The sequence below is a fragment of the Euwallacea similis genome, chromosome 23 (assembly GCF_039881205.1).
Source record: "Euwallacea similis isolate ESF13 chromosome 23, ESF131.1, whole genome shotgun sequence".
NCBI classification, from domain to species: Eukaryota; Metazoa; Arthropoda; class Insecta; order Coleoptera; family Curculionidae; genus Euwallacea; species Euwallacea similis.
In genome coordinates this window covers 1193450-1215820 of record NC_089631.1, presented here as the reverse complement: position 1 = coordinate 1215820, position 22371 = coordinate 1193450, and the positions used below count along the sequence as shown (strand labels likewise).

Below are 22371 nucleotides of genomic sequence, written 5' to 3'. Positions count from 1 at the left end.
TATATCTAATATAAGGAAAATGTCTTATTTCGGATCTACACTTCAGCATAGTAGGCCTTTCCAATGTATTGAACACTGAACATTTAATTAGTAGTGTTAGCTAAATCGAGTTACATTTCAATCGTGATTTCCCATTTCCCATCATCCGGCCATGCGATATGCAGGGCGATTCTAAAGCTGACCTGGCAATTTTTAAGGCCTTGCTTGCTGATAAAAGGATTTCCCAACTTTGAAATCGCACTGTACACATATACATAAATTATTTTTATTTGCGTTAACAATGTTAAACGTGTTTTTTGCTATTCTAATGTAGGTATACTCTGAACGGTTACAAAAATACATTTATTATGTGAGGTAGGTACACTTTTAGCTGCAAAATTCACGAAAATATAGTTTCATTTCTATTTTTTTATAAAGAGTTAATTTCCTCAAATATATAAATATAAAATGCTGATGCTAGCACCTGTGTGTACCGCGGCCATAGAGTTATAGTGACTTATTAAAATGGCTAAAACACTAATACGAGCATAAACTGTTAACAGATAATTATTGAAATTTTATAACAGCTATGCCTTTACACTGCACTCTTTAAAGATTGGCTTCACTAAAGGGGGAATTGCATATAACATAAAAGAACTAAAAAATACCTGCACAGACTGGTAAACTCGAAACTAACAATTGAACTATACTAAAAATAATCACAGCCACCAGTAAATTCTATAAATTAACTATAAAGCTAACACCTGCAAAACATGTGCTGGGTTTATGCAGCACATAACGCATAATACAATGCACGAGAACTGGCCAGAAAGTTAGAGATATGACTTTCCTATGTCGTGACTATGCGTTGTATAAATCCAGCTTTACTTCACTTTACGTTGACCTAACAAACTATCGCGCCTTCTTCCTTAAGTTGTTATTATTGGTTAATTTGTCAGATCCATTTTTAGAAAAGAGCAGCTTCGTAGCTCCTTTCAGCATCAATAAAAACCAGTAGATCTGAGGAAATAGTAAGAGACTGATGCTTATTAAACAATTCCTCGGCAACCTCTTCACAGCCTAAAAATTAACTCAGATTCAATCGGGATTGTCCTAGTAGGCAACAAGCAGTTTACCGTAAAAAAGTCAACTTGTATTGCCTGAGCAAATAAATTGATCACGTAGGGGAACATGGCAACGCGGAAGATAAAGAACGTGCTCAGCATTGCCAATCCGTTTGCCACGTACCACTTGGAATTTTTCAGTCCCAGTTTGGTTAAAATGCCCCGCAGAGAAACGAAGGGCGTACTGGCCTCCATAAGGTAAACGAAGCCGAAAAAGCAATCTCCCAATCCTCCTCTGAGATACTATTAAAAAACCATGACCCGGTGAACATTCCTGCTTTTCTTGCACTCACCGTGATCACCAAAAATCCAAAACATCCTATGAAAACATGGTGAAACACCATGAGAAAATTGCTAGTTAAGTAGGCAGTCACCCTCATGGCTTTAAGCAGTATTTTGTTCTGAGCTCCGTTCATGTGAGGCTGGCTCATCTGCTTAAACTCCAAGTTACACCTAGATTTAAACTTCCCCGGTAACTTACCTTAGAACTCCACACAGTGTACATTGACCACAAATCATAGAAGAAGTAAGCTGCACCGAACCAGGCATAAGCTTCCGAGACATAATGCGATGTCCTTAACACGTCCCTGGGGCAGGAGTACTGCACCGAGGTCAGCCCAGTAAAGCAGCAAAACAGGGCCTGCACCGCAGAAACGCACCTGAAACTTCTTAATAAGTACACTATACTCATATTCTTACGTTGAACGTACTTGTTGCTGATGTCATAAACTTCGCTATGGCACAGCTTGCAGGATTTTACAAATTTTCTGCCTGGTTGAGTGTGAAGTTGAGTATTATTTAAAGTCAGGAACAGTGAAGGGAAAAAGAGAAGGCCGCTGGCAAAGAGGCAAAAGCCTTTGTTGATAGACACGTGTTCTTCCCATTCTAACTCGCGGAGAATGAAGTAGGGTACGAAAAGGGCAGCTGCTGCGAGAAGTAGCAATGGGTAGATTATGCTGGCTCTTTTTGCCTGGAATAGAGGAGAATTTAATTAGTTGATCCAGGCAATAATTTAACATAATTTAGTGCCTAAAGTATGTTGATGGCTAAAAAAGGTCAATTTTAGTATTTTTAGTAAACTAAGGTTCTTATGCTAATAACGTGAATTGAATAGAATGGGATATGAGTAAATCATGCCGAATGACGAGCACATCGACCACGCAAAACTTTAACTCCCTCATTTAAATATACAGGGTAAATCTTAAGTAGATATTTTCTTTTTTATACGACACAGATCCTAAAAAACTAAGCAACATTTTTATGTAATATTTTTTCCTAATAGTAAAAATAACCGAAAAATGCTCATATGAAAGATTCAATAAATAACAAAACCTTTAATTATTATTCTATCTGAGACTGACTACGAAACGTGTTTGAAGCTGTTGTTATTAATTTCCTTTACACAAATTGTCGCACGCCTTGTCCACGACTCTGTACATGCTGTCAGAAAATACGTTTTTCCTCGATGTATTCTTACGACGTTTTCTATCTGTTCAACCATTGTGTTAATTTCAGTCGTAAACACCAAATTTTTCATACAACCCTACAGATAAAAATCACAGAGATTTAAATTTGGTGATTTCGCGGGCCACCTTATTGGTCCATTGCGACTCATCCACCTGTTAGAAAATTCGTCATTTAAAAAGAACACTACTTTTTTTTTATGTGCGCATATTTCAGTTATTTTTAAGATTTTGAAAAATTTGTACATCAATAATTTGCTTAGTTTTTTGAACTCTATACCGTGTTAAAAGGAAAACCCCTTCTTAAGATTCATGCTGTATTTCAATAATAAACAAATATCATGATGGTTTCAAGCAATGATAAGTGGGATATTATGCAAAGGCCCTCATGATATTTAAAATTTGGCTGCTGTGCAAGCATTAGGAAACTCTGATTTATGTCGCGGTCTTTCATAAATCAAACTGGATCGCACCTGCTTGAAAGTATTAAAAGAAAGCGTACCTGCATTTTTAATTACCATTTTAATTGTCACTGACCATTTATCAAGGCACAAGACCACATTGGGAATTTAGCAACCATTCGGAAAAATAAAGCTCATCATGTGCTGCCTTGATTGATAATAACAGTTTGCAATCCACATGCTTTGAACCTAATACATGAATTTAATGATCTATCATCATGCGAGTCTACACTTTTTTTATGGCACTTCACATTATCAGTAAAAGCATTAGCCTCAACAAAATTTACTTGAACATCACTTTCAATGTTCAAATAAGATGATGATTGCTAATTACATTTAATTTTTAGATTTATTTGTTTTCCTTGGCCTTGAGCAGAGTAATTTTAAGTTACCCAGTAAGCACTGACTTGAAAAAATCCTTATCACAATGCAGTGATATCAAATGGATTCCCAACCTTCAAACAAAATTAGACACAATGCAGTGCAGAGAGAGAAGTTCACTATTTAATGTGTTGTTGAATGTTTTGTTCTAAATAATAAATGGTTTGACCAAAGCCCTATGTTCCCATTCACTGCCTTCTACTAAATTCCTTCAATTGGTCTCTCTTTGTGGGAAACACTGAGGGAAGAAAGAATCATGCTTGGTTCACATCAACTACAAATTTCACATATCCGAAAAATTGCAATTTCCCTACATAACAACATGGAACAGTTCACATGAACCCATATCCTTAAACTGAATTATTCAAATATATCTGTGTAATTCATATTTAAAACACTAAGAACCTTCAACAGTAAATTTGACAAAATGAAGATCTTCAGCTTGTATAACATCGTGCCATCTGTGTCCTTAATGTGTAAGGCGGTAAACACAAATCAAGAAGCAACATCAAAAACTTTCATATTCATGGTATGTAAGTGATGAAACCATAGATTTCTTCTATTTAATTGGACGCAGGTGGAAACAGCCACAGAAATAAGGATGATACAATGCATTTATTGCAAGTAATGAAAATGATCACTGACATAAGGTGCACTATAATGTTTCACAACTCACCATTGAGAAGTAATTAAATTCCGTCAATATCACACATAGATTACGCAAATTCGTCCGTAAAGAACATGCAGTATGAAACGCATTTTGCAACTGATGACTGTAGAGGATCTTAGCAAAGTGAATTTAAAAATTCAGCTAAAAGTCTCCCCACTATTGGTTAAATAATCCCAAGGACGGCTGTAGCATATATTTAAAGATTCTTCACAATTAGTCCACCACAGGTTAATTAGGAACTACTTTGCTTTTAAAATCGATTTTTTCCACTTACCTCCTTCCTAAAGTAGTTAGTGGTGTGGAGCTGGGTCCTTTTATGCATCTTCGAGCCGGGTGTTGTATTGGCGAAGGCGATAAATTGCAGATAAAGTCAGTTATGACGGTAAACCCACAACGCATTGATGGAAACGCATTTTTAAAGGAATTTTTCGAAAATTAAGCACACGAAATAAGTTCATGCAAAAATTTATATTTTTTCAAATTGTGAGGTTAGAAAATGTGTCATCATCGTGACATATCAGAGTCCAATTTGATCACTTACTGATCATCATCACTCACTATTCTTCCTCCACAGATGTCTGCGTCTTTATTTAATCGGTTAAACGAATGAAGAAAACAATAGTTGAAGATTTAGGCTTTGCTTTAATGAATCAAATAATCTAAATGTTAAATTGACATTTTGCAATTACTAAACAACTAGGGAGTAAAAGGCGGTAATGAAGAGAAATAGAGAGAGAGCGCCTAGAGGAGGATTAATATTATTACTATTAATAAGATGAGGAGGAGCGTATGAGTGCCGTGTACAAGGAAGAGACTCCACAGGTCTGGTCATAAGAGTAGGAGCACAGTAAGGGAGCGCATAGGATAAGGATAGCACTTAGCTAGCACCAGTGGACATTGAAAGTTGCTTTTTGTTGGCTTTGAATCGTTTTTTACTTAAATTAAGAAACTGTCTCTGAGGTATCTGTTAAATGTTGGCAAATATATTGGTATATATAGAGAGATCATTTAAATTTCATATCTAGTAAGCTGTGGAATTTGTTGAAGAAAAGAACGTATGTCGATTATCATTTGTGTATATTTGGTTACATAAGTAACTTACATCATTTGTTAATTGTTCATGCCGAAACATTTAGCTAATCATTTTTTATTATTTTGATTATTTACCATTCAGCCTTTGCATTTTTTTCGTTTTCCTTTCTCTGTTATTTATTTTATCCATTTTATTTAAAGTTAGTCTTTTTTAAGACTGCAGTATCGTGTATTTACATTCGGTTTCCTATACCTACCGCAAAATGGTGTTCACGGACGAGCATAACATTTATGATTGAAGCCTATTTTCGTAATGGACATTAAATTAATGGAGAATGGGTTTATGAAGTTCATTCTGTTTTCAAGAATTTCGTGAAAAAATTCCTGAAGTTGTAACGGACGAGCTGAACTTCGCAAATACACTGAAGTATGTTGTACATTTATTTCGTGAAACCGGCGGCATTCAGAGAAAATCAGGCAGCGAAAGACCAAAAAAAACGAACTCCGGACACTGTAGAAGATAATGCATGAAACCCCGAATACTTCCTTGAGGAAATTGTCATAACAGATCGATTTATGATACCTGTCACAGAATTCTTAAAAAGGACCTAAATTTGTGAATGGACAACATATTCAGCAATTATTGTGAATTTTTCAAACAATTAGACTTGTGTTGTTAAAAAATAGTCTTAATGTTTAATTGAAATCTTGAAAATTAAAAGTAAATAGAGTAATATAACCTCACTCGGCTCCTTTATCAAAAGTTAATTTTAACGTAATTTTCCGGCATATGATCAAGCTACGACCTACTTTTTATCTTCTATTTCTTTTGAGTAAAATTCCGCAGCTGGCTAGATATGAAATTTAAATGATCACTCTGTATTATAATCGGTTTAACTTCTTTCAGATGGCCTGTCAAACATACAAGCTTCCCCTGTTGCTTACAGAACCCCGTGACAGTAGCATTGCAGTAAGGACAGTCTAAAGTGAATTATTTCAGCAATCTTACGCGAAAAAATGGCTACAAAAACAACTAAACGTAATCGATGTGTTTACCGTGTTTGTCCAGCAAAAACTGAAGTGACAACCAGGTTTTTTTCATTCCCAAAAGACCGTGCCAGGTAACGCACTTCGGAGAATAAAATTCTAATATTATTGAACGCATTCTTGAACCCGATAAAACTTTACCCACTTAAAAAACACTCACATGCACCTTTTGGGTCAGATTAAGAATTTCAATTTAATTCTCTTTTGCAAGTGCATTGAATTGAGTGGAGCGAGTCAAATCCATTATATCTTGCGTGATAAGAACAAGATTGAAAGTAACTCCATAGTGAAATGACCTATTTTGCTTGGTATCTTCTATTCTTCAATTATAAAGCAATGGAAAGGGAATTCCTTGAAATATTAAAGTAATTTTTTTAGAGCTGCAATTTGGCTGAATGCATGTAAAAGAGAAGATCTGCAAGGTCATGAAATGTTGCATAGAAACTATCAGTTATGTGAAAAGCATTTTGATCCACAATGTATCTCTCTGCAAGGAAACCGTAAGACCCTTAGTGTTCATGCTGTTCCAACCATATTTGATGATATGCCAGAGTTATCAAGTAGACGCAAATGTAAGTATGAGAAACACACTCAAAGGATTTTATAGATTTTCATTTTCAGATGAGAAAAATGAAAATAAACCAACTTCTCAGTTAGAATCACCATCACCTTGCCGGTTCTGTTTGGAGAAAAAAGATTGCTTAACTGAAATTTCAGGAGTGTGGCAATACAAGTCAAATGAAACTATTAAGGATAAGCTCCTGTTTTGTATCCCTCAATTGGTAATCAGCTTAATGTGGATCACAACACATATACTTGTCTTTGCCGCAGGCTTTCAATCAAACATAGATATAATTTATTACAGACAATTGAAAATACCGATCCTATATGTCACTTTTGTATTCGGAGCTTAAAAATCACATATAAATTTATAAAGCAGTGCTTAGACTCTGAAAAAATCATCAAAAAAGAACTGATGGAGGGTTTGGAACATATCAATTTATCAGCAAATGAGGACATAGACTATGCTCTTGAGACTAATAATGAAAATGAAGATGACAAAATGTCAATAGAATTTCACAGTCCTGACTACTATTCCCTGATAAAATCTGAGGAAAATATTGACAACTACACTCATGTTAATCGATTAGATAACTGTGACTCAGTAGAAGGACAGCAGGTACCTAAAGTTGATTATAACAGATCAACTTTTTAGGTATGAATACTTTTTTTAGAACCCAGATGACAAATCAAGAATCGACGAAATAGACACGCAGATTTTAACCAACGATATGGAGTACAAAGTGCCTATAAATATGATTGAAACTTTTGATATGCGAGCGTCTTATGTCACGCCGCCAATGGAGGAACTGCCTCTTCAGCAACGTGAACAAAATTTTCCTAAAGGCAAAAAAGTTGTTCGTGCATCATCTAAAATCGTAAACTTTTGCCGGAGATGTAGTGTTAGTTTTCCAAGTCGGTGCGTACAATTTATCGAGTTAATGACAGTTTAGACAGAGAAATGGTACTTTAGGTGCGAATATCAAGATCACATGTTACAACATAAAAAGAGGGCTATAAAGCGCCCCACCAAGTACTCCTACAATTGTCAGGAATGCTCACAGAGGTTCAGATCATACAAGAGCTTTGGCGTCCACCTCCGTGTAGCTCATGGCATAACGGATGTTATTAGACGTCACATTCCGCCCTCCTATAGCTGTACAAAGTGTCTGAGACATTTTTCAAGTAAGTCTATGGGGCAAAAAGGGAGAGGAAACCTAATTTGACACGTTTTCCTAGCTAGAAAAGAGTTCGTTCGGCATGAGGCAGCGTTTAAAAATCGTGGGAAATGTATGTACACCTGTGAGAGGTGCCAAAAAAAGTTCCTAAAGGAGAGTGAATTTGAGGAGCACAGAAAGGATGTTGCTGATGCACCCTGTTGTAACTATGTGACGTGCATGCTGTGTCCAGAAAAGTATGAATTTTTAAACGTCTAACTATTTATTTTCAAAGATAATGGCCAAAATTTAAATGTTAGATTTACACAGGAAGAGTTCAAGGATCATTGCATTGATGTCCATCCTAATTTCGTTTGCCAAACTTGCAATAAATCACTTCCCTCCAAAGAGTCATTGACGGCTCATTTGAAAGTACACGCAACTGAGAGATTTATGTGTGACCAATGTGGGAAAGTGGTGAAAACACCTGGAGCATTGCAAGTACATATTTCTGTTTTGCACAGTGAGTTCTATATAGTACTGAGCAAATACAAAAACAATTAACTGAATTTTGATATTCAGCCGAACGTACCGAGACGTACAGCTGCAATCAGTGTACTGCACAATTCAAAATTCCGCGATATTTGAAACTTCACGTTGCTCGGAAACATGGAGTTAAAAAAAAAGATTTTATATGTGAAACTTGCGGAAAAGCATTCGCTAAGGCTGGAGAGCTGAAGCTACATATTGTGTAATTTACGATGGCAGGGTAAGCGATCGCTTAGCTTTATTTTATCCAAATTCTTTTAGGACTGTTCATGAAAAAACAGATACAAATGCATTCATTTGTCCTGAATGCAATAAAACGTTCCCTAGAAAAGACTACATGATCAGGCATTTGCGATGGCATACTCAATGCATGTTTTGCAAAATGAAGTAGGTTTTTAATTAATTTAGATAAAGATGGTTCTTAATTTATTCGTCAATATTTTTAGATTTAAAAATGGAAACGAGCTATCGGTACATGTGGAAAAGGACCACGATGAGAACCAGGAAAAACAAGTTCGAAAGCCTTCTCAATATCGAAGTAAGTATCTCTTATAAATCTAACGCCATTTCTGCTGAAGAATTTGGTAGCTAAGGGGCTTGTTCTCAGAGTTCTTTCTTTGAAAACCAATCAACATGTCTATTAAGCCGACAAAGTGGCGGGATTGGCAGTCACCAACCTGTCGAGATTGGCACTCAGTATTAGAACCAACATTGGAGATTTTGAAAACAACTACAAAAATAACTTTTCCATTGCTTTGCTTTTGTTTTAGGGCCCTGCGTGTGTACTATATGCAATAAAGTGCTAGCGAACAATTATAATTTAGAGATACATTATAAGGTGAGTATATGGGTTCATATTTGACAAATAATAATCATAAAGCTTTATTTCTAGGTCCATTTTAAAATTCGAAAGTATCGCTGTGATATATGCAAAATTACTCTTCAGTCGGCGATGAGCTTGAAAAACCACATGAAAATTCACGAGAACCCTGATCACTACTCATTAAGGTAACTTTTCAAGCGTTTACGTAAATTTGCGGGCACTTCTTAATTTTTTTAAACAGTTGTGTTATATGCCACACCCGCAAATCATCCAAAGAAGAACTAGAAAAACACATGCGGGAAACCCACAAAACCCTAAAATATGAATGTAAGCATTGCGATATGAAATTTGGGAGGAAGCACTTGCTCTACAGCCACGAAGCGACTGAGCATCAAGAAGTCGCTGCTCGAAACGAGGAGTTATTTAAAATATTTAAGAAACAGAGTTTGGTATATGCTCCTGAAGAAGCCACATTGTCTAAAAACATGAAAAGAGAGTTGAGAATTTTAGCCTTGGATGCTGATGATGTCTTACATCAACTGGCTGAGAAAGGAGAATTGTCAGCGGGGCAGTGCCATGTTGGTCCTGAGGACCTTAATGATCCCAGCGAAGAGCTTCAGATGAGTGAAAGTCAAACGAAGTGTGAGGAAGTGTTGCAAGAGGAGGAGAGTACTTGAAACCAAGATTAAAAGGACGAATAAAAATTCGAAGTCAAATTGGATGCTGTAGGATGTTAACTGTAATTTGTATTACTTATTAAGTGATATCAGTCTAATAAAAATTAAATATTGAATGGGTTTATATCGAGAAGATTACTTTTAATGACTAAGACCAATGACTTGCAGACGTTTTTGTCTAATTTAAGATTAAGAGTTGATCGTATCGTATCCACTTCTGCTAAACGTCGACAGTTTTTGAGATATTTTACTTCGAATTGTTTATTCCTAATGGGAAATACCTAACAGTTTTGACCTAGAAAACAGAGTGCTTTACAATGTATAACTAAAATAAACCGACATGTGGACAACTTGCTAAAGGGCAATCTTTGTGGTCATACTTAGCAACGCTGTTAAATATACCTTAGCATTTAACACGGTTGATATACTCATCTTTGTTCATCGCGCGTGAATTTCATCAAAATTGAAAAGAGATGGCCACAGCATCCGTTGATATGCTTCTCTTTGTTCATCACACCTAAACCTCTATGAAACTGAAGAAAGATGGTTAAAATATCAAATCTACATATTATACTTTTGTCATATGCCAAATTTGACTGTTTATTTTTTTTTTACTTTTGCATTTCCTATCGAGAAAAAAAAAGTGTGATGTGGACAAAAATTTAAAATTTCAACCTGTTTTCAAGCAATTTTACTGTAAAAATTCTTAATCGATAAAACTAATTAAACTTTAAATAAACCGAATTAACACTTCCCATATAATATGAGGGAAATACGTGTTATTTGACAGAAAACACATCCACAGTCCACATCCACGCAAACACCATTTTCTCTCAGACTTACAAAATTCGCAGAACATCATGGATTTTATAAAGAAACTTCGCAGATTTGACGCTTACCCTAAAACCTTGGAAGACGTGAGAATTCAGACCCTCGGCGGTGGAGCAATAAGCATAGTTTCAATCCTTATAATCAGCTTGCTGTTCTGGATGGAAGTTCTGAACTACATGACTCCAAACCTAACTGAAGAACTCTTTGTAGACACCTCCAGGAGCCCGAACATTGAAATTCAACTAGACATTACGGTTCCACAAGTTTCTTGTGATTTTTTAGCTTTAGATGCTATGGACTCGTCAGGAGACCAACATTTACAGGCAAGCAGTAAGATTACATATTAGGGAGCCATGTGAGTTTACCACTTTTTATAGATAACTCATAACATATTTAAGAGGAGCCTGGACTTGGAGGGTAATCCTATTGAAGAGCCTAAGAAAGAGGACATTACCATAAGAAGTAAAAATGAGACATTCGAAATTGCCACTAAAAATAAGACTGAATATTGTGGTAGTTGTTATGGAGCTAAGGATGGTTGTTGTAATACTTGTGAGGATGTAAGAGAGGCCTACAGGTGCTTCAAGTTATAATCTGCTGTTGTTTTAATGCTAATTCATTGACATATGTTTCAGGGCTAAACGTTGGGCTTTAGATAATGTAGAGAACATAGAGCAATGCAAAGAGGAAAAATTTGGTGAAAAACTAAAAACAGCCTTTAAGCAAGGTTGTCAAATTTATGGAAATTTAGTGGTCAACCGGTGAGCTTTCCTCGACAGTTTGTTGACAGATTTTTTTGAAAATTATAATAATGATTTCAGAGTTAGTGGTAGTTTTCACATAGCCCCTGGCAAGAGCTTTAGCATTAATCACGTCCATGTGCATGATGTTCAACCTTTTTCATCTACAGAATTTAATATGACCCATCATATAAAGCGATTAACTTTTGGTGCTAGTATTGACAGCGAGACCCACAATCCACTGAAAGATTTTGTAGGAGTGGCCACCGAAGGTAACTGAAGAAAAATAGTTGACATTATCTAACATACTGCTTTTAGGTGCGACAATGTTCCAGTATCACATAAAAATAGTACCTACATCCTATGCGAGAAAAGATGGTTCCATGATCTTCAGCAATCAATTTTCAGTAACCAAACACCAGAAGACTGTGTCCATATTAAGTGGTGAATCTGGTATGCCTGGGGTTTTCTTTCAATATGAACTTTCACCCCTCATGGTAAAATATACTGAGCGAGAAGGCTCTTTGGGTCATTTTCTAACAAACATTTGCGCGATAATCGGGGGTGTGTATACAGTGGCCGGTTTAGTGGATACATTTTTGTATCATTCCATTAAGATAATACAGAAGAAGATGGAGCTTGGAAAGCTGCATTAGTATAAATTATTTATTGTATGAAATTGGTGGAAATTGTGAAGATTTTTGCCTTGAGATTAGATATTTATAGAGTATACAAATGTGGGGAAATTTATTATGCAGGTTCATCAATCAAATATTGATCCATGGCTGTCTGGCTTAATTGAAGTCTGCAGTAATAGTATTGATTTATTGGACCAATAATTGTTAGGAAATTGAATTTCTCTAGTCTATAAAGTCGATCATGTTTAGGTAATTAAGCACCTAATTCGGAATATGGGAGTGATTACTACGCAATCAATTGGGTCAGAGGGTAATTTCTAAGGGTTCTTTTGATGTACATATTTGTATTTTTTTCTGTATATTTTAATGTGATATTCTAATATATTTCCTTTTAAAACTGAACAGTGATAACGTTTTGTGTCACACTCAACTTCACCTTTTACATAACTCTAATAACATCATAAGACATGTTGTACCTTACCGATTGTTCTCTGGCACATTCAGATGCCACGCGAACTTCACCATTCGGCGGTGCCCCCGTGTTTAGATTTTCTAGACAATTTATTGCTCCCCCATGATATCGAGATCGGCGGGTATGCGTTGGGAGTGCCAATGTTTAGTGCTATTGCACAAGCAATCCTAAAAGATGTAGTCTGAGGTTACTATTAAACTGTTAAACCTTTCCTATTTCTGTCTTTAGGTAAAGCAAGAATGTTTCCGCGATCTGCAAAACTCAAAGCTGTCTAAGTACTGATTATTATCGTTTGACTGTTATAGGATAAATTACATTCCTGTTACTTCAGTGTTTGAAGAGTTTAGCAAAAAGTTGAGGAAGAACTCTAATTAGATGTTAATCGTTGACCCAATCTATTGATTTTCTATTGTGCTAGACGATGTCTAACAATATTCCCACGTGTTTGCTCAATAACACAATAGGTATATAATTGAAAACCTATCAAAGGAAATTTTTAAAGTTCTTGGCAAACAATTTTTTTCAATTGTGATAAAATCAGTGATCAGACAATATAGTTTCTTGTTAAAAGTATTTGTTTTACCGAGATTAAATGAAGGATTGTTTGTTCACTGATCGTATAAAAGATCCAAAAGTCTGTAACAATCCATCACCTTTTCCCGTACTTCTTAACGGCTCAAAATACCAAAATGAAACTGCAAACTTTCTTATTGCTTCTTGTGTTGTGCGGAACAATTTTCGCATCATCAATAAAGGACGACCAGGAATTAACCTACGAGACTTTGGGTAAGTTGCATAATTTTCTGATATATTCCTGGAACATTCTCTAAAATTTTTAGAGAATACACAATTCGCAGAAACCATTTCTGAATATGAAGCCATCACTGATGAATCACCTTCCTATGAATGTCTGGTGGAAGACAACAAATATTTATACTTGTTCTCTGAGCTGGTACCAAGCTCACTAGTGTGTATCGAGAAGTGTGCAAGTTCAAGCAACGGATACTGCCAAAACGGGAAGTGCATCTGCAGTAATTAAAATCTAAGAAAAACTGCACTACGCGTTCAAGCAGCTGGGCAGCAGAATGATTTAAGTTAGTGGAATATGCACATAAATGCTCATTCCGCTTTATATTTAATTTTTTTAATGATTAAATTATAAAAGTTTTCAGTCGGCATAAGTTGTTTGATTGAGCAGAGACTCAATTTATTTCCCTTAAATATAACGTGGTGAAACGAGGTCAGGGATAATGCGATTAGCGCCGTGAATTTGGGATAGAAAATGACGGTTTATTTTACATTGGGTACAGGAACTCAATTTTGATGGTAACTCTGTCGATGTGCGCTAGTGTGTTCCTCACAAACTTAAAAAAAAAGCAGCAATTACACCGTTTCGAATAGAAATTACGTAAAGCTTATCAAACCACAAGCGAATTTACTCCAATAAACATATCTCTTTTTGTTCCAAAGGAAGCTACGTGTATAATTATCTGACATTAAAATTACCTACAACTCATGATTGTTTTCATGCAAAGCAACTATAACTAATAAGTTCGCGATAATTTCGAATAAACGACAAAACCACTATTAATCGACCAGTCGAACATTAAAATTCAAGATGAAGGTCTGCAGCTGCTTATTTGTGGTCGTTGTAGTGTTAGCGATATTGAGGGAATCTTCAGCTTTTCCCACTGTTATAGAGCCAGGTAAATAATTCCTACTTTGAACTGAGCTTTTTCTTAAGAGAATACTTTTAGAGCATTTACAAGGCAGATGCTCCGGATCTACTGGCCACGAACCTGAGGCTTGTCGCGAATACTGCATATCCAAGGAAAGGAAACTGCGAGGAGTTTGCATAAATGATGACTGCACTTGCACCTCCTAACCTGCATTACACTTACGGCAATTCAAACACATCATCTATTATGTTTATATAATACTATTTAAATTATTTTAAATATAAAAACAATAACACAAAATGCTCTTATAGATATACACTAAATCTAGGTAGTTCTTGCTCATTTCCACAAGAATGTGTCCACGTTATTAAAAAACAACATAACAAACCGCAATTTGCTTAAATACATTCTGAACAGTTCTTAATGGAGAATTTGTTGCCTCTCTGCTTAAGCTTAACACTCCTCTGTTCTTAGCAATTATTTATTTATAAATATACAAGTTGCCTATTCAAAAGAAAATGGAAATAAATAGGAGTCGTTTGAGTGACATATTGCAGAATCGTCGGTCAGTGCGCGTACTTAGTAGGATGAATGAGCATAACTATGTACAAAGGAATATGTATCATTTTATATGGAGTTAGTGATGATTGTGACGATGACTGAATCACATAAACTAGGGAGATTGCTAAGTAAATTATGTGAGATTTTATAATAACACTACAGTGGATTTAAATGGGGTGTCGTTCACGTCAAATTTATATTATTATATTAACAAATTAAAATTAGTTTGTTCGGGAAGTATCACAAGAAAGTGGAGTCTAGTTTAGGTCTAGTTTGTTTCAGGGAAAAGACTGTTCAGGACAAAATTAAAATAAATTTCCGCTTGCTATAGATTCCAAATACAAAAAAAAAATTAATTGCGACCAACAGTTGAAAGCTTGAAAGCCACTTCCAAGCAAGAATAGGGAAATTGTAGAGTCAACCAACCAATAGTGAAACGTTACTAAATGAAAATTGTGGTCACCATTTTATCATTAATAAGAATTTTAAAATATCATCGTGATTCGAAATGAACGCCGTTTATTTACGTGAGCATTACTTGATATATTAATATCAATAGAACTTTTTGAAGTTAATTTACTAGACCACCATTCACTGTCTTCCAGACAAGTAAAAAGAAAAAATGTTCTCGTTTTCAGTACACTTAATAAGTTTTAAAACTCACAATTAAGGATATTGAAAGTGGAGCAACGTCACTAAATGAGGCATCTTGTAAGTATGGAATGTCAGTCGACGTAGTACCACAAGAGAGGAAAATGAGTCCATCTTTAATTAGCGAAGAATAAATCAACTAACTGGATTTTATCAGAATCTAAATTAAGATTTCCCAGGCACCTATAATAATAAGAAAGTTTCATTATATTCGTTCATTCACTGGTCGATTGATCTTACTTACAAATTAGTGGTAAGGCGGCATTTAATTACATATTTCAAAATAGCCTGCACACTTAGTTTTTACCTGACTCTAATATCATTTTGTGATGTGTATTAGTAGTGAGATCAAACTCTACAAAATGGAATGGAAATAAATGTCTTAAATAGCACATTCTGGCATGAAACAAATTATTCAAGTGACAGTGACCCTACAGTAATTCAGTCTTTGCTTATTATAATGATGAAACCACGCAACATATAATATCGTATCGCTACCCACGAGTAACGAAGCAAAAGAAAAAATTAAAGTAATTGTTCCTAAATGAAGGTCGAAGACGGAAAGACCAAAAAGGTTTTGTTCAGTTCGTTGCCAAACTTGCTAAAAATGTCTTGAACAGCCTTAAAACTCCCCTACAAAATGTCTTATTTCAGATGCAGAATCTGCCTACTTCTCCCCTCACAGGTATCACAAACAATAGTACGTAATATATGGTACTCACCGCATGATGATTGAAAAAAGTAAAAATCCATACTTATGTAAGTTATTCGTCCATTTGGTCGCAAATAAGAATAAACCGTTTTTGCACGGGGAGGTGGCAAGCAGGCACACCCACAGACAGAGATCTCACATCAGAGAGAACATATTCTGCACCGACTTATATAGGGCGACACAAAATAATTCGTAACTATTTCCTAACATAGTAATGGTTGTACCATAGATTTATATCACACGTCTTGCAAATGTTTGGCTACACTTAAAGACTTAAAAGGTTCTGACCACATGCGTCTCAAATCGCCCTGAAAAATAAAAAAACTTTTATCAAGAAGATACACTCTTTAGGGACTTACTTTGAGATAAGCCATAGTCAAAAGGGGCAGAAGGGTAAAAGGTACCAAGTACAGCAATGCCGGTTGTGCCGCCTTGAACACCTCCGAACTGACTGTGGCAGTAAGAAGGCCCAAGAAGTACCCCAATAAGGAACAATGGAAGTAAGTGAGCCTGGACCCGGGAGCTGCCAAGCCTTGCGATTTTTTATAAGCGTCGTAGCGCAGCACGAAGCAAAGCAAAAGGCCTGGCATGACTATATCTCCAAGACCTATAAAACTCCCTGTTAAACGTTTATCATACTTAAATTAGTAAGCATACCCAACATGCTAAAATGTCCGCTGTTATGAATGCTCGGGAATACCAATTTCCCTGGTAGACTGAGTTTGGGAGCCTCTTTGACGACGCCCCCGATGTGCAATTTTCTCGCCACTAAACCTACAGGATTTTCAGCTGGCCTCGTAGCAACCTACATGGAAAACATATACATGAACAACTGTGAATGTCTGGATATTAATCGATTTACCTTAACCATGACATTAGCGCTAAAGATGTAGGATGAAAAGAAGACCCAAAAAACGTCGTAGATAAGCAAACCAGTCAAGAGCAACGTTGAGACTTTGAGGCTGGGTAAACGGACGAAAGCTATGAAGGCGACGCAGAGGCCCATGCCCATGGCGTCCATCAGCAACCAGTGACCTAAAGAGTCAAACATTCATATGCAAGTTGTCGCCTTATTTGCAGAGTACCTGTTAACACCCATATGCAAACAATGAAGACGGAAAGAGAGAAAGAGAGCAGCTCAGCGGCCGTAAACCGACCACACATCCCAAAGGATATTTTATTGCCATCTGAGCAGGGTCTGATGATGTACTGACACATTGGAAGGAGGAGGAATGCCAGAGCTACTGTCGCTATAACTGAAAAAAAGGTTTGGTTTAAGAGAAAATTCTTAAAATATTAATGCATTAATTAGGTTTTCATTCAGAGGCTTCCATTCTGCTCAACGTATTCAATTTCCTGATTAAGGCATCTACTTCCCCATGTTTAGAAATTAAAAACCCATCATTACAAGATAATCAGTTATGCATTCTGAGGGACAATTATTCAATTCCACGCCTGTCACTGCATTGTTTAATTAGAAATTACCTTTGGTGCATTATGAATTGAACCCCATGATAAAACTCATTATTTATAGGAATATTCTTTCCTTCCTTCGCATTCTAAACAAGGAAATAAAATATCTGAAATCAATGACTTTACAAAGGCTTTTTTGCATTTAAAAGGGGGTCATTGGGCCATTTCAAATATCAAGGAAAGTTGAGTTTTAAAGTAGGATGTTCACTTGGTAGTTTAATTGAAATTTGGATAAAAAGTTGTCTGCTCGCTCACTTGTTAAAGTTATTTGGTGGTGAAAGTTATTGTCATGCTAAATTGCTGTTAGGGATATCTGTAACTAGTTGTCAAGTAGCCATTAAAGATATGTAACAAAATGTCTGAAGTTCTTTTGAGTAAAATAGTTATGCTTCTTTACCTTCTAATTCTTCTAAAGATAAGGCAAAATAAGCAAGATACAAGCATGTAGCATAACAGGAGCTATTGCACACAGAGGCATAATACAATTCAATTAATGGAAAATACTTATTTGACACCAATTGCACCAAGCTGGTCCTTAAAAGACTGTCTAACAAAGTCATGATAACAAAAAATATTGGAGCTTTCATCTTCTGGCTGCCACTAATGAAATGGCTTGCTCTTGGGTAATATAAGTTATTCCTATTTTTATAGATCTACAACAATATGCACAATATACTCACTTGCTGTACAAATTGCAAACAACATTTGCATGGAGTCAAAGAAGAAAAACATCACCAGTAGTGAAATACTGGCTCCTAAAGGCAAGCACAATGCATGCATGGTGTCTAATGTTTGAACATTATTTTCTGGTTGGGCAGTCTGTGAAGGATTTAAGAGACAATTTGCGGATCCATGAGCTTTCTCTCGAGCTTCCTGCTCCATATTCAGACTTCGAAAACTGCCGTAAACTATGAGGAGCATGGAAATGAGAAAGGTGGAGACTCGACTTGAGTCCATGATGGAATAAGCCCATTGGTATTCAACTGTTTGCCCTTGGCTGTCTGCCATAACGACAGGCGACTGTTTCCTAGCACTCTATGCTATCTGAAATTTCAAAGATATATTATGTCCTGTGTCCTAAATCTTAGTTTCTTTTTAGAACATTCTGTATGAAAATCGGGGTCAAAGATCTACCTGCTAGAATTACAGAGCCTTCCAATCGAAATTGCACTATATTTACAATCTAACATCACTCGCTCTTTTTTAAATCCATCACTTCCGAGTCTTTGTTTTTATAATTCGATTAGCACTTGCACTTGTTCCTCAACGCCATGTTGATTTTTCTGTTGATAGAATGAAAATACCGATCAACTGGCGCAACTTTCTAATTACCGCAGCAGTGTAGAGAGAAGTCCGATGTATTTACGTAAGAGCCAGAGGACAGAGTCCCAGAAAAATGATTTATCAATTGCAATATAAAGTCATCTTGAATGAGAATGGGAGCTTAATGGACAATGAAAATACGATACACTCTTCCTCATTTCCTATTCCTCTCTCCCTTTTCTTTTCCTGATGTTTTGTTAGTTTTGTTTTTGTCCGAATGGCCATGAAAGCAGAAAAGCACAAGTAGGCTCTGACTATTGGTGTTTTCGACTTACTGCTCTCGAGCAATCCTAAATCACTCGATGAGTGATGCACTTGTTCGACTTCAAAACATCTATTGCTCGTTATTTTGAGTTGCGGTTCTTAATGCGATTTGTGATCGCCCCATAAATGCTCTGCAACCTCAGAGATTAGATTTCGATCCAGCGCATTTGACTCTTGAGCGATCAATTTTTAATTGAACATTAAGGAAGAACATAGTTGAGTGCTATCACTACATATATTTCCAATACTGTATTTAATCGTGTCACAATATAATCTCTGATCGTTTATGAAGCAATCACAGGTCGATTTACGAGCAGAGAGCCGAGAACGTTGTAAAATTAGCGCTGATGAAAATTAGGCAATGACGTTCAATATCTGGCGTATATTAATTTTAATTGATACATTGTTTTTATATGTGACGTTGTCGCGTTATGAAAGATTACCTGTAAAGTTGCAGCGGTCATAAATTGAAATTTCGTTTCATGATTTTTTGTAAATGCAACTTGATTGAGCATTTTATCATATTTTAAGTTTATTATTAAAAATGTTTCAATATTAGTCCATCTCTATTAATTTCTATGTTTCAGTGGATCTGGAATCCAATGTGTACTATTACGCCATCTGGCCAAAATTGACAGATGACTTTTGCATCGACACTGACGAAATTGACTTGTGGTATTGACGTTGAAAACTTGGCAACATGTCCTTTTGCGGAAAGCTGTTGAGGAGGTAAGGAAGTTTTTCTAGTTTTGCGTTTTATCCCGAAATATTGTAAACATCTTTAGGTTTTCCTCGAATAATTAGTTCAATTACTGTTCTCTTAACTATCTAAAAGCGCAATTCCCCAATATTTCTTCGATATTTAATCCTTAAACTCCTAAAAAAGGTGGTCCAGCTTAGAAAATACACATGTTAGGTACAGTTCAGTAATTGTTTTTTTGTGTTTTTCTTCAAAATGAATAACTTATCATGATGATTCTTAACCTTAGGACACCGCTGAAGTACTGTGTCGATATTAACATTAATCCCTGAACACTTCACATGTTTCAAGTAAAACTTCTATTTATCAATTCTTTGGTTTTCATCCAATTTCCTCTCTATTTTAGATGGCACCCACCGAGAAGAAGAAGTCTACCAAGCCGAGGAATTATGACCTCGGCAATGGGGTTGTCCGTTTCTCCAGAAGCGTAGTCTACCATAAAAAAGCTCTATATAAATTTATAGGCAAAAAAGTTGAGAAGAAGAAGAAGACCCTTCCTCCCAATAATCTGGCCAAGTCCAGTAAATCCTTTTTTAACGATCCTGGGCGGGTCATAGAAAAGCAGATTGGAGGTGAGAAAAATGGAGGAAAACGCTATGTGTTGGTAAAGAAGCGAAGGGCTGTGTACCCAACTCAAGACAAGTAAGATATATCACTTCAAGTCTTAGGAAATTATTATCTTTATTAAATTAATTTTCAACCAGTCAAACAGATCCCCAATGATAGTCTAACAAGGATTAACACATTCACTATGCTACAGGTCATATATGTCTCGTATGTTTTTATTTGCAAAATCGTTTATCCACGACATTATGAATATATATGTATAAGAATTGTTCAATAATATTTATAACTAAAAAAGTTTTGGGTTTCACACCTGAATAAAATATGTTAAATTTCTAATCTCGCATAAACAGAAACACTTATGGGACACATGACCCATATCACAGGGAACATGTTAATCTGATTCACATCATTTTTAATAAACCCTTTTGTGTGTTAGTTGTTAAGATACCATTCAAATTTATTTTAGAATTAAGAAGAGGCCTTCAAAGCAGCTCTTCAAGGATCACAAAAGGACATTGAGGCCCTCAATCACTCCTGGTACTATACTTATTTTGTTGGCAGGAGCTCACAAAGGAAAAAGGGTAGTTTTCCTAAAGCAGCTCCACTCTGGCTTGCTTTTAGTTACTGGTAAGCATTACTTTTAGCAATTCCACTAATTTTGAAATGTTTAATGTGATGAGTATACTTAGGACACCTTAAGATGTTCCATGATATTAATTAATTGCATCTGACAGTATATTCTTTCATACTTCTTTAAATGGAAACTCATTTTGTTTTCTGCACTTGTTACTTTATTTTTTAGGTCCTTATGAAATCAATGGTTGCCCCTTGAGGCGAATCAGCCAAAGGTATGTCATTGGTACACAAACAAAGATTGACATCAGTGAAGTGAAGCTTCCAAAGAACCTCAATGACACCTATTTCAAAAGGCAAAGGCAGAAGAGAGCCAAGAAGGAAGAGGGAGATATCTTTCAAAAAAAGAAGGAAGTAAGGGATTTCTTTACTTTTTAATTTTAATTTTTATTAATACTTGTTAACTTGATGATTTAATCTTAGGACACCTTTGGATTAACCATGAAAGTACTTTGATAGTGGGACTGATCTATGTGAAAACAAATTATTATATTGTTTTCTTCTTAGAATTGTAGTTAAGAATGAATTTTCTATTCCAGGGTTACAAAGTAAGTGACACCAGGAAGGCTGACCAGAAAGTAGTGGACGCCCAACTGTTTGCAGCCATTAGGAAACATGCTGACAGGTAATTGTTATTTCTATTATTTCCACCTAAAATTTGCTTTCTGTCCTTACTAATGCTACAAAGTTCTTATATTAAATTTTGTAGTTTCGCTTGAGGACTACAGAAACACAATATTTACCATAGGTTTCCTCACTTTTATAGGAAGCTTATAAAATATTTTGTTACAGTTCTTGAATTGATTGTTAGTAAAAACTTCTATTTGTTTTAAATCAGTTAAGTTCACAGTATTTTAATATTGCATTTTGATTGCAGGAAAGTACTATTGGCCTATTTGTCAGCCATGTTCGGACTCCGGTCAAGCCAGTTCCCACATAGGCTGCAATTTTAAGACGTTAAGATGAAAGCCGCAATTTATTGCTGATTTTGTTGTACATTATTTGACCAGTAAACTGCGGATTTTGTTAAAATTTTCAGTTTTTTTTGTTAACATTTCCTTCCTGTGGTGGTTAGGTGAGTTAGTGGAAAACAAGTTTAATTGGGTACATTAATTAAACATTAGTTAACTGTGTTTTCCAATT

At 35.8% G+C, this 22371-nt stretch overlaps 5 protein-coding genes and 1 long non-coding RNA gene across 9 annotated transcripts; 4 read left to right on the top strand and 2 right to left on the bottom strand.

The window, feature by feature from the left end:
- Window positions 1-246: 246 nt before the first annotated feature.
- On the bottom strand, window positions 247-4558 carry LOC136416418 (TLC domain-containing protein 3A). Of its 2 annotated transcripts, none has more exons than XM_066401574.1 (6): window positions 4353-4558; window positions 1814-2073; window positions 1585-1762; window positions 1397-1543; window positions 1116-1346; window positions 247-1059 (listed from the first exon to the last, which is right to left on the bottom strand). In XM_066401574.1, exons 1-6 carry the CDS (start codon window positions 4398-4400, stop codon window positions 892-894), a joined length of 1032 nt encoding a protein of 343 aa, XP_066257671.1. In that variant the 5' UTR covers window positions 4401-4558; the 3' UTR covers window positions 247-891. The 2 variants fall into 2 exon arrangements, with proteins under 2 accessions (XP_066257671.1, XP_066257672.1); XM_066401575.1 differs by having other exon boundaries at window positions 1397-1534; window positions 4353-4555.
- Window positions 4559-6074: 1516 nt separating this feature from the next.
- On the top strand, window positions 6075-9957 carry LOC136416369 (zinc finger protein 135-like). The gene is made up of 14 exons (XM_066401504.1): window positions 6075-6231; window positions 6536-6729; window positions 6779-6939; window positions 7023-7337; window positions 7393-7637; window positions 7692-7903; window positions 7958-8132; window positions 8196-8398; window positions 8458-8626; window positions 8686-8811; window positions 8871-8962; window positions 9195-9262; window positions 9317-9432; window positions 9489-9957. Exons 1-14 carry the CDS (start codon window positions 6128-6130, stop codon window positions 9922-9924), a joined length of 2616 nt encoding a protein of 871 aa, XP_066257601.1. The 5' UTR covers window positions 6075-6127; the 3' UTR covers window positions 9925-9957.
- A 599-nt stretch (window positions 9958-10556) lies between these two features.
- On the top strand, window positions 10557-12535 carry LOC136416370 (endoplasmic reticulum-Golgi intermediate compartment protein 3). The gene is made up of 5 exons (XM_066401505.1): window positions 10557-11078; window positions 11133-11332; window positions 11391-11516; window positions 11577-11767; window positions 11814-12535. The coding sequence occupies exons 1-5, from the start codon at window positions 10785-10787 to the stop codon at window positions 12149-12151; spliced, it is 1149 nt and encodes a 382-aa protein (XP_066257602.1). The 5' UTR covers window positions 10557-10784; the 3' UTR covers window positions 12152-12535.
- Window positions 12536-14134: 1599 nt separating this feature from the next.
- Window positions 14135-14703, top strand: LOC136416557 (uncharacterized). The gene is made up of 2 exons (XR_010752722.1): window positions 14135-14311; window positions 14363-14703. It is a non-coding gene; the product is annotated as an uncharacterized lncRNA (long non-coding RNA).
- On the bottom strand, window positions 14525-19251 carry SppL (signal peptide peptidase-like protein). Of its 2 annotated transcripts, XR_010752720.1 has the most exons (8): window positions 18816-19251; window positions 18362-18725; window positions 17294-17464; window positions 17071-17243; window positions 16866-17013; window positions 16568-16815; window positions 15741-16516; window positions 14525-15679 (listed from the first exon to the last, which is right to left on the bottom strand). XR_010752720.1 is itself a non-coding variant. In XM_066401775.1 (7 exons), the coding sequence occupies exons 2-7, from the start codon at window positions 18687-18689 to the stop codon at window positions 16445-16447; spliced, it is 1140 nt and encodes a 379-aa protein (XP_066257872.1). In that variant the 5' UTR covers window positions 18690-18725; window positions 18816-19251; the 3' UTR covers window positions 14525-16444. The 2 variants fall into 2 exon arrangements, 1 of the variants encoding a protein (XP_066257872.1); XM_066401775.1 differs by having other exon boundaries at window positions 14525-16516.
- A 722-nt stretch (window positions 19252-19973) lies between these two features.
- RpL6 (ribosomal protein L6) lies at window positions 19974-22260 on the top strand. Of its 2 annotated transcripts, none has more exons than XM_066401779.1 (6): window positions 19974-19997; window positions 20375-20670; window positions 21062-21222; window positions 21398-21582; window positions 21768-21853; window positions 22106-22260. In XM_066401779.1, the coding sequence occupies exons 2-6, from the start codon at window positions 20375-20377 to the stop codon at window positions 22179-22181; spliced, it is 804 nt and encodes a 267-aa protein (XP_066257876.1). In that variant the 5' UTR covers window positions 19974-19997; the 3' UTR covers window positions 22182-22260. The 2 variants fall into 2 exon arrangements, with proteins under 2 accessions (XP_066257876.1, XP_066257878.1); XM_066401781.1 differs by lacking the exon at window positions 19974-19997 and adding an exon at window positions 20162-20184.
- The last annotated feature ends 111 nt before the right edge of the window (window positions 22261-22371 follow it).